The sequence below is a fragment of the Varanus komodoensis genome, unplaced genomic scaffold, assembly GCF_004798865.1.
Source record: "Varanus komodoensis strain SLA01 unplaced genomic scaffold, ASM479886v1 scaffold10, whole genome shotgun sequence".
Classification (NCBI taxonomy): Eukaryota; Metazoa; Chordata; class Lepidosauria; order Squamata; family Varanidae; genus Varanus; species Varanus komodoensis.
Window position 1 is genome coordinate 12,954,352 of NW_025335269.1, and position 12,129 is coordinate 12,966,480.

General features: G+C 43.2%; 1 protein-coding gene across 3 annotated transcripts in view; it reads right to left on the minus strand.

The window, feature by feature from the left end:
- Nucleotides 1-2,588: 2,588 nt before the first annotated feature.
- SUGCT (succinyl-CoA:glutarate-CoA transferase) overlaps nt 2,589-12,129 on the minus strand; it is a 337,148-nt gene continuing 327,607 nt past the window's right edge. For all 3 annotated transcript variants that reach the window (XM_044454191.1, XM_044454201.1, XM_044454172.1), the window contains one exon: nt 2,589-2,933. In XM_044454191.1, the coding sequence (XP_044310126.1) occupies nt 2,770-2,933 (164 nt within the window). In that variant the 3' untranslated portion in view covers nt 2,589-2,769. The remainder of the gene's footprint in view (nt 2,934-12,129) is intronic.

Consider the following 12,129-nt stretch of genomic DNA (forward strand, 5'->3'; position numbering starts at 1 on the left):
AGAGAGAGAGAGAGAGAGAGAGAGAGAGAGAGAGAGAGAGAGAGAGATTGATTAGTAGGGTAGGAAATCTGAAAATGAGAGACCATGAAGACGTATAAAATATGCTAGCAAAGGAAGCCCCTGCCATTGAACTTCAAACGCTAGTGCAGTCCCGTTTAAACTTAATTATGTAATATCTTTTTCTTTTTCCCTGCATCCCTTCCTGGAAAGCACTATATAGTTGTGAAGTTCAAATCAAACATGGAGGATGTTGTTTGTTAAGCTGGAAACAAAGTGACAGGCCACTTATAATGGCAGGCCTGTTTCCGATCTTTTCAGTAAAATATGGTCATTATTTGTTGAGTGTCAGTTTGGGTTAGTTTTATTTAGTTTCAGGGGAAGGAGGGCAATGCTTCACTTTAGTGCACACAAAAACTTTGGAATCTTCTTGTTCAGGATGTACTTTTGATCTAAATTATATGCTTGCAAGACGGAATGAGCTTGCCCTCCCCCCACTGCGAGGGAAGAAATACCATATTGCTTTGTATACAGAAAGTGGTTTTGCTTTCATGTATCGTGTGCTGTTAATTATGGCCTAGATTCTACTAGCTTTACTCATGCAATTAGTAGCTCTTGGCATAGAAGTTGGTTCTCCTGAAATTCATCAATGTGTTTCCAGAGAAAAGCACTATTGAAAAATGGGGTAACAAAACTCAGGATGGATTTCATTTTCCGATGTCGATCATACTGATGCTGCTGCAGGTCATAATTAGCTGATTCATAAATCAGTTTTGTCAGCTTGGAACATTTGGTTGATATGCTTCTCCTGACTCAGAATAGGAAACATGCTTCTTTGCGCATACCCTGACCAAAGTCTGGACATTTCTCCACTGCTGCTGAGAAACCTGGGCATGGTAGATCCATATGCCTCATGACTTAAGGATGCAAGTCTATGAATGTTTAGACAGGCAAAAGTCATACAAACACCAGCATGGGAATTTAGTACTTTTTTGTCTAAACATGTGTAGGTTTCTGCCCTTAGTCTATTGCTCTGGGAACCAGACAAAACTGGATTTTCCAGGAATCCTGGTAGTAATTGACTTTCTTGTTTGGACTGCCTGTTGGTGCTGAGATGCTTGAGATACGTCCTTTTCAGCCTCTGAAATCTTGATTACATCAACTAGAGGGTAAAGGGGAGCAAGCTTAAGTGAGAGAACTGGAATCACAGCCAACTCACCCTGAATTAGCTTAATTAATTTAAGATGCTTCCAGTCAGAAATGGGGTATATGTGTGCTCACCTAGCACTACCTGAAAAAGTCTTAATGAATAGGAACAGGTTTCTTCTTGCAGAACTTAGGAGTCTTCTCCCTGATCTTCAAATCTTTTCTGAGATTGATGGAAAGCTAGGGATGGACATATTTATTCCATTGAATATTTTCTTCTTCTGCTGTACCTGGATAGGTACAGAATTAGAATTTTACTCAGAAATTGTAACAGAAGTCAGCTCTTAATTTGCATACGTTTCTTAAGTGAGTAAAAAACAGATCTCCTAACTCACACTCAGAACCATCCTTGCTGGGAGCTAATGCTGTTCATAAACTGAAGATTTGCATGTAATAGACAGAACTCAGCAGAACAGAAAGGACTTCTTAAACTAAATCACCAGGATTGTTCATTCACACATTCAACTGGGTTTCAGTGATTTCTTTGCACATCTAGAGAAATGCAAGAGAGTAACTTCATTGCAACAACCTATGGAGGATTGCCTCCAAGAGTAATAGGATGGAAATAAAATGTATTGACAAGCAATGCTAGTAAATTAAAGTTAAACTTCATTAAGTATACAAATCTATCCACATTTAGACAGAAGAAGTCCTACAACACCCAGAATTTCACAGAATGCTATGAGTTGTAGAACTTTTTTCTGTCTCAACACAAATTTATTTTAAAATAGCTACTCCATGTTATCGATCTCAGCTAAGAAATTAGCAAAATGTTCATGCTTGTTCCTAACCTTGATTTTACACTAAGGTTTTTTTAATTGCAGTTTTATGACAGTAGCATTAAAGTGTTATACTGATCTGTCCCTTTTATGTTTCTTTATGGAAAGCTAACATTTGGGGCTATTACAATTGTGATTAGGAAAAAAAACCTGGAATTCAAATAGGAAGGAACTAATTATCCATGTAGGGAGTTGGCATTTGAACTTTAAAAAATGTAGTAACTTTCAAGTGGCAAAACTGGATTACTTAAAAATGCTGTAGGTTGATGTTCTGGTGTTGGGAATGCTTTAGATCAGTGGTGGCAAACCTATGGCACGCATGCCACAGTGGGCACACAGAGCCCTCTCTGTCGGCATGCGAGCCAAGTCACCCCAGCAGCCAGACATTGGATGACAGCGCACATAGGGGCCATGCGCATGCTCGGAAAGGAGTAGCAGCGCCAGGCGATGATGTCATGAGCTGCAACTTGTCCGAGCTTTCACATGGCCGGTCAGTGCGCTGCCAAGGATATATATACATTTTCTTGAACTGGCTGTGAGTTGTTTTTTCTAAACTAAAACCTCAGTATTCAAGTTTTATTGCAGTGTTGGCACTTTGCGATAAATAAGTGGGTTTTGGGTTGCACTTTGGGCACTCGGTCTCTAAAAGGTTTGCCATCACTGCTTTAGATTCTGAACAAAAATAATAAGAATTTAATCACATCTCCATTATTAGGTCTGAGAATTAAAGAGTTCCTAGCAGTATTCAAGGAAGATTCTTCCACATCAGAGCTATAAGCAAATTCTTTCACATGAGTTTATGCTGAGTTATCACTCCAGAGCTGAGAAGTTCCTGTATGGTGTCATCCTTATAACCCAGAGTCTTCTTCAGGATGTCCACTGTGTGCTGGCCAATAAGAGGAGGTGGTCTTGGTTCAGACACTTGAAACTGGCTGTACCTTACAGCTGGTCCTGCCAAAACAGAAAATGAAAAGTCAGTGTCATGGTTAATTTCTACATTATATCCTCTTATAGTGATAAAAGAAATGTTAGTTATGAAAGGATCAGAAGACAGTGGCCAAACATAACACAGAGCAGTCATCTTCATGTATTAATGTAGGAAAAAAAACCCTGCCTCAAGTATTCTGGTGAACTGAGAGTTCCCATTTGGAGGAGGAGCATGATGGGAATTGGAGGTCCACTTATTATTATTGCCAACAGGACAGTTTGAGTGACTATAATTAGAGCAGGGTTAGACAATAGAGAGGGGAAGGTTCTTATTCGGAGGTAGGTAATCCTTTGATGTGCTCCAAATTCTTTGGACCACAGCCTCCAGAAGCCCTTACCACTGGACATGCTGGCTGGGGCTTAAGGATACCAGGTTGCCTACCCATGAGTTAGATGTTATACACTTCCATTGTGTTTATCCAACAACAATAATAAATAGTTTGCTTTTCCTTCTGAAGAATCTATAATTGGAAGCTAGAACACACATCTGAAACTCTGTTGCAATGATTATAAAAAACTATTATTTTATATATCAAGGGATCATGTTTGCATCCTGTCCTTTCTCCAAAGAGCTCAGAATAATACACTCGAAGCATTCCTTTTGATCATCAGAATAAACCCATGAGGTAGATTAGGCTGACATTGCTTTGGATATAGAGACTATCTAAACAGTAAGACAGTCTGCACAAACTCTTTCCTGAGCCTCTGCCCCTAAACATCTGGAAAGTTGCACAGATGGCATAACTAGCTGTTTTTGTACCTCATCATTGTCACCACCATCACGCTATTTTCCTAGTGGATCCTTCTGTATTCCATCTACAGAACTGCAGAACTTTGGAACTACAAAGAGGATGAAGGAGGTAGACCCAACTGTTGTAGGTGAGAGAATGTACTGTCGATGTTGGCAGCTTTTGCTGCTGGATATAATCAGCACTCCAACTCAGATTAACCTCATCCACTTTTTAAATGTTGAAGTCAACATAAGTTGACTTTTAAAATTTTTTAGTTGGAATACTTTGTAGCTGCTGAGTCAGTCCCAAGACAAGACCATAATGTACTGAAGAAAGCCATTAAATGGTGATGCAAACCCGCCACTGCACACACTGCAACCTATTCTCAGTTGCCTGAGACAGAAGAGTGAATTCATGTGTGTACATGTTTCTCAAGCGATGATGTGTGTATGAGTGCATGAGGCATCACAGGATGAAATGCCAGGACTAGAGATTTAATACCACCCATCACCACTTCAAAAGGCATTACTTTCACAAATTCAGCTGTGGGTAGTTGAGTAATGAGACATGGAGGGATCTACATTAATGTCTGGGTCAGTCCTATGAACATGGAATGTTGCACCAGCAGTCTGTGCTGCTGGGCTGGTTTCAACCAAGGCAACAGTAGATAAATAGATAGATAAAAACTTTATTGCAGTCAAAGACCAGCTCCATTCAATAAACATAGAGTTTAAAAAGAAGAAAATACATAAAAGATTGTCTATATTAAAACCCCACTTGGATTAATAAATACTTTGACACAATATCAGTCATATAAGAGATTGAGATTGCTTTGTCTTTCAAAATCTGCGATACGCTGCTTGATGGTTTTCGTTGCCTGTTCAAAACCCATATTTAGTACTTGGGTATTTGAGAAAAGCCTCAATTGAGATCCATATAGTAGTTGAGATAGTACTTTTGCTTGATATAGTTGGAGGGCTAGGGAGATGTAATGGTCACCTTTAGATCTCATGAACTGTGTTATGGCTGATGAGCTTCTCTGGGAGTTTAATGCCACATATTTGCCATGGGCCTTCCTGGAACCATTTGCTTGTACGACTACACCTACATATTTGAACTGGGAAACCTGCTTGATTTATCTTCCATGATCAAGTGTTTGGTCTTATTGCAAAGGTCATGATTTTTATTTTTTGATAATTAATTGGCAGATCTTCCTTGCAATATTCAGTCAGCTTCTGCAGTGCTCTTGTGAGCCCAATTGGAGTCCTTGAAATAATAGCTGCATCATCTGCATATAGTAGTATAGTTATATGCCTCCCTGCAATTTTGGGAGGATGAAGATTGATGTGATTTAGCTGGTTGACCAATGAGTTGATATAAAAATTGAACAAGAGTGGAGCAAGAATGCAGCCTTGCTTGACCCCTTTTTGTGTTAAACCGCAATTGTGGGATGACCATGCATACTGCATTTGACCTTGAGGGAGGTGCCTCTATATAGGGACTGAATAAGTAGGAGTAGGCACCTATCAATGTTGGAGGCCTCTAATTTCTTCCATAGTTTGACCCTCTCGATGGAATCAAAAGCTGCTTTGAGGTCTATAAAGGCAGTGTAGAGCAAGGTGACTTTGCTTGAGATGTATTTCCCAATGAGGTACTGTAGCATCAAGCATTGATCTATGGTAAGAGTGACCCTCCCTGAAGTTGCCCTGCTCCTCCGCCAATATCATGTTGTGTTCCTGCCAAACTTTGAGTTTCACATATAGGTGCCTGGCATATAGCTTACTGATAATGCTTAATTGAATGATAGGTCTATAATTTACGGGGTCACCTATCTTTCCTTCTTGAATATGGGGACAATGATGGCAGAGCCCTAATCTGCTGGAATCTGCCCGCTCATGTCAATATATAAGAACAGTGACACTAGAACTGCAGCGTTCTAAGTTGTTTTTGACCACCTCTGGAAGAATCAGGTCTTCTCCCAGGGCTTTGCCCACTTTCATCTGGGCAGCTAGTTCATAAATTTCTGAAATCAGGACCGCGGGCCAAGGCAGAACTCCTTCAAACACAGTATTCCAGGTCACACAAGCACCATCAAGATCTTTGTGTAGCTCATGGAAATGCATGTCCCAAACCTTTGGGTGCATGTAGTAGTCTGGCATTGTTGGTCCACAAGTTGGTGAGATCTTTATCAGCCACCAGAACATGGATGAATCCTTGGCTTTGGCTGCCTGAATTAACTTCACAGAGTTCTTCTTCCAAGCCTCTTTTTCCTTTTGTATCAACAGCTGTTTGTAGGATTTTTTCTGTTCAAGGAGATCTTGAGCTGCCTTCAGATCAGAGCTGATTTTGTACTTTTGATAAGTGTTCTGTAAGGCTTTCTTTGCTTGAACACATTTCCTATCAAACTGGGGCTTCGAGGCTGGGTGGTGCTATTGCTGAGACATCCTTGCTTTCCGATTGAGAACATGTTTCAATTCTTGGGCTAACTCCTGATAGAATTCCACCAGGCTGGTTGTTTGGGAGTTGGATATTAGAGATATCCTGATGTTTTGCATACTGTCTGATGCAAGTAAGTCCCATAATTCCATGTCCATTCTTGGAGTCCATTTGATATGGCAATATGCTTCCCCCTCCAACAGTATCATAGGTAAGTATTGAGTGGTACTTCCAGGGTAGGGGTGTGGGGCTTTCCAATTCAATGAGACTGGAAGATGATCACTGAAAGTTTTGGGGTGACGTCCATGTCCACTAAAAAAGGAATCAAGGTTTTTGAAGCCATGAGATAGTCTATTTGGCTCAATTTGGTTCCTTGCAGGTAAGTAAATTCTGCCAGGTGGTCTTTTCCAAATGCACTGTTAAGGGTGTGCAGGTTCAGGCTTGTGGTGAAGCCAACAATAATGCATAATATGAAGGTGATGGAGACTCTCTTCCTGCCTTTTGCTGGTAAGCAAAAATAAGTTTTCTGAAGAAATCACAAACGCATCTTCTTGTAAGGTCTGGGACATGGGCTGTAGGCAGCTACCGACAAGACGCTGGGACCAGGATGCAGATGCAGAGTGGAGGGTTGCAGCTGGTTTGAAGGACCAGAGGCAAGAGGGGCATCTTTGAACAGTCTGCGGTCAAGAGCCGGCAAGACAAGAAGGTGTAGGCAAGCACACAGTCCAAAGGTCAGGTACCAGGAGGACAGACACTTTCCAGAGCAAGGCAAGGTCAGGGAGGATGGGTGCAGAAAGGCAGGTTCAGGTGGGATACAAGGACAGAAGCAGGAACAAACTGGTGGTGGGAGGATGAGGTGATGCTGTAAGGCAGAGCACCAGGTAGCTGCCAGGACAGCTCATGTTGCTGTGGCGAAGAGCAGCAGTGCAGTGAAGCCTTTCATACTGCTCTTTCATTGCCACCAGCTGCTTCCTGCAAGCCCCTGCAGGGGGCTCCTGGTTCTGCAGGCCCTTGCAAGGTGAATCGGCCTCTGATCCTGACACTTCTGAAGAAAGCACTTCCCTCCCAGTAAACAGTGGTTCTTGTTCAAATGATCAGTGAACAGAACTCTGGGCCAGACCCATGAAATTGTGGAGCCAATTCCAGAGATTGTATGTACAAGACTAGTCGTATTTTCCCATTCCAACGAGATATTTTCATCTATGCTTATAAAAGGAATTAAATCACATGAGTGCTTGTGTGCATGTGTAACGTGAAATGAGAAACAGTCCTTGGTGATCACTTACTGAAAGCTTTGTATCCCCCTTTTATATTTGCTCATAGAGTGTTCCAAACTGATGCACATTATACAAATTCCATATCTTTTTATCATCTGCCACACAATATTCAGATCAGTCAAGGGATTTGCCAAAGTAGGACCACGAGGAAAGCTATTCAGCCTTGGCTATCTGGCTGTGGAAATAATTTTGTGGGTTTTCTGTTTACCACTCTGCTTCCATTATTTCCAGCAGGAGTTCCAGAAGGACATTTTGTACACAGATTATAAATCTGATTTGGTAAAAGGGAAAAAGGGAAGCAGGAAATGCATCTATTCGCAGGCTCTCCACATAACATGCTCACATCTTAACTGAATAGACCTTAACAACCAGCCCCAAAATCTCAATTTGGATCAGAATAATTGTTGCAGCCGTTTCTACGTCAGTAGTGATTAAATGTGCAGCAGGGCCAAAAACGGAAGGTTTTCTAAGTTGACAAGAGTAGTAATGCTACTGCAAAACCCAAGACAGGATCATGCAGCCAGCGTGATATGGTGCTCAGAGTGTTAGACAAAGAGGTGGGAGTTCCAGGTTCTAGTCTCCACGTTCCCATGAGGTTCACTTGGTGCCTTTTGGCCAATCGCTGCCTTTCAGCCAAACCTGCTTCACAGGGTTTTTATCAAGACAAGATGGAGAAGAGGAGGACCACAGACCCTACCTTGGGGTTTTTTGAAAAAGAAAAAAGGCTAGATATAAATGTAATAATCATACTATTATAATAATCATGGCTTTGAAAGTCAAGTTTTTCAACAAGTAGAGAACATTTCATTTATACATCTCCCACACAGACACAAATGAGCATATACCACTTTGCCATTTTTAAAAAATGGAATCTATTTTGCAGAACTTAAGTTAAAACAATGATACAGTGACATTACAACACAATACAAAACACAATAAAAATATGTGTCCAAAAGCTCCCCACCAAACAAACAAACAGTATTCACAAAATGGCATCAGACTGAAAGATCACTAACGGCCTTAGCAAATTTATCTTTCTATCTGTCTTTTTTTCTGTGTCTATTTGTAGAAATTGATGAGCCTGAGTGTTAGGAGAACAACCTTGGAGTTGGCTGAACAGTTGAAATAACACTTTGAAATGTGCTCAGAAACAGTCTGAAAAGCAGTGAAACTAATTCGAAAAGGGCAAAATGTCCGTTTCTGGTCAGCCATTTAGCTGTGGAATTTTGAATGAACTGTAGTTTGAGTAGTTTCCAAAGGCGTGGCCCAAGCAGAATGCATTGTTGTTGCATAACTGGATGTTATCAATACAAGGATAAGACAGCAAAGCTGTCTCTTCCCAGATTTAATGCTGCTCTGTATTGAGCTGCATAAGGTCATAGAAACATAGAAACAGAACAAGTCAGAAGGGCCCTCCCAGGCCATCTATTCTGACCCCCGGCTCCAGCCGGCTCCGCTCATGACATGCCCACCATGTGCATGGCTAGCCTATCCTTGAACACCCTCACCAATGGGGCCTCAACCACTTCCCGTGGAAGCCCATTTCATACCCTCGGAGTCCTAACTGTCAGGAAGTACTTCCTGGCATCTAAATTGAACCCTGGTTCCCTGAGCTTTGCTCTGTTAGAGCGCATCCTGCCCTCCTCTGCAAGGGAGAACAGGTCCCTACCCACTTCCGTGTGACATCCCCTCACATACCTGTATGTTGCCAACAAATCCCCTCTGAGTCTCCTCTTCTCCAGGCTGAAGAGACCCAGTTCCCTCAGTCTTGCCTCATATGGCATCCCCTGCAAACCGGCTACCAACCTTGTGGCCCTACGCTGCACTGACTCTAAACTGGCTATACCTTTCCTGTAATGAAGGGCCCAAAACTGAACACAATACTCCAGTTGTGGACACACCAGTTGTATAGAGTGGTAGTAATACCTCTCTTGATCTAGAAGCCATGCTTCTGGCTATGCAACCAAGGCTGGCATTCGCCCTCTTGACTACCGCATCACACTGCTAACTCATGTTTAGCCTGCAGTCAACCAGTACCCCAAGATCCCTTTCACAAGTGTTGCTCTCCAGCCACTTTTCCCCTAACCTGTATTTATGACATCCATCCCTGTGCCCCAAGTGCAAGACCTTGCACTTATCCACATTGAACATCATCTTCTTGTCTCCTGCCCACTTCCATAGTCTGCCCAGATCCTTTTGGAACTGAAGTACTTCCTCCTCAGTTGTGGCCACTGCCCCAGTTTTAGTATTGTCTGCAAAATTGATCAGCAGACTGTTCACCCCTTCTTTCATGTCACTGATGAAAAGATTAAACAGGATTGGCCCCAGGACAGAGCCCTGGGGGACCCTGCTTGTCACTAGCTGCCATCCTGATGATTCCCCACTAATGGTTACCCTCTGCTTTCGGTCAGTCAACCATGCCCTAATCCATTGGAGAGTGCACTGGTGTATCCCAAAACTCCTCAGTTTCTCAACCAGGATATCATGGGACACTGTGATAGGCCTTGCTGAAATCCAGGTAAACCACATCCACTGCATTCCCTCCATTAAGCCACCTTGAAAGCTTGTCATAGAATTCCACAAGGTTTGTCTGGCAGGACCTGTTTTTATGGAAGCCGTGTTGTGTGGCCGCCATCCTCCCTTCCCGATCTAGCATCACTAGATCTCTCACTATTAGGAGCCTTTCCATTGTTTTTTCTACAAAACAGTCATTTAGCATCTGTGCCTGTTCACTTGCGTCAGTCACTGGATCCCCTTCCTCCTTATTTAGGGGTCTTACTACCTGTCTCCCCTTCCTCATGCTATTTACATGCTGAAAGACTTTTTGTTGCTCTTGATATTCTTTGCAAATCTCAGCTCATGATCAGCCTTAGCCTTGCGAAGAATCCTTCTGCAATGGGCCTCCTCCTCCCAGTATACCCTTTTGTCTATTTGCCCCAGTACCCATTTCCTATGGAGGTTCCTCTTGTGCCTAAGCCCTCTAACCACCTCCTTTTGCATCCATGGTGGCCCTCTCCTTCGTCTCCTCGCCTTACTGACTAGAGGTATAGTCAAGGCTTGTGCCTCCAAAACCTCCCCTTTGAGTGCCATCCAGCCCTCCTCAAGAACCTTGCCTTCCAGTAACCTATCCCAGGAGACTTTCCCCAGTCTGGCCTTCAGTTGGCCAAAGTTGGCCCTCTTGAAGTCCCAGCTTCTAATGCTCGACCTGCTGCACATCCGCATTACCCTGATCTCAAAGCAAAGGATGGAGTGATCATTCGCATCCAGATCTTCCCTAATCTGTACCTCATCTATCAGCTCCTCCCTGTTGGACAAAACCAAGTCAAGGATGTCCCCACTCCTTGTCGCCCCTCAGAATGTCTGTGTGAAAAACCCTCCCTCTATAGCGTCTAGGAAGTGGCGTGACCTGGCTGTCACCACTGAGTGAGTCTCCCAACTAATATTCAGAAGATTGAAATCTCTCATAATTACTGTGTTCCTCCCCTGAGATATCCTTAGAATCTGATCTGTCAGGACATCATCCAGGGTCTCAAGTTGACCTGGAGGGCGATAACATACCCCCACTGCCAGGTCCTTCTCCCTGTCAAAACCCCTTAGTTTCACCCAGACTGCCTCTACCAGATCCCCATCTGCGCTGCATTCTATCTCACTGCAATCTATCAGTTCCCTGACATATAAAGCTACGCCCCCACCCCTCTTTCCCTTCCTGTCCTTTCTAAACAGGTGATACCCCTCTTCGTAGGAGTCCTGTCAGCCCCTGCAGTACCTCTAACACCCTGGTCCCTTCGCCACACTTGTCCAGTGCGGACAAGTTTCTGGGGGGCCTGAACCCCCCTCCCCCTGCTCAGTTTAAAGTCTTCCTGACAAAGCTTGCTAGACCATTTCCAAAGGACCTTTTCCCCATCCTCGTGAGGTGCAACCCTTGCCATAAGTCCACTGGCGAGAAGTCCATTGGTCATGTTATTCTCATCACGACCTTATGAAACTGATTAGGCTGGCCACAATCCAATACATACACTTACCTGAAAGAAATGCCCATAAAAACAGTGGAAATTATTAAGTAGAAATGCCCAGGAATTTGCTATATATTAGCTGCACTTCAGTCCCATCAAAGTCCTAATAATTTCACTAGGAACTGTGTGCAACCAAATGTTCCTATCCCCAGTGAGCTTCACAATGGGAAAGGCATGTGACCCACGTCTTCCTGGGCCAAGTCAGTTTTATGATGCGTTAACTTTCATGGTCCTGAACTCTTTGTTGCTTTCACAGCAATGGACAAAAATACCTTCTTGTCTAGAACTGTGTGATCACACGGGCTGCCTATGGTCGATTGAGGAGACACGTGCACAACATCTACCTGAACATTCTTGATTCAGCACTCCCCTGGAAAGAGACATTGTCCATTGACAATATGCTTCACTTGGTCTGGTCTAGTGTGGCCTACAGCAAGTCCCGCCCTGAGGATCTTGTGGCATATCTCTGGCCCTTTCAAACCCTCCAGGGATGCATTCCAGGATATGGTGGCCCTCAGACATTTGGAAGTATGAGGTTGATGGGACCAAACATTTAGAATATTCTGAGCATGGAGAAAAATACAGTCCGAATTTTACAAACTATACCTAGGTGTCTGTGGGCAAGTTAAATCAGGTTGGGGCAGGCACAAAGTCCCTGATCTATTTCAGAAAGTTAACCTTCATGCCACAAGCTCTGCCCAAA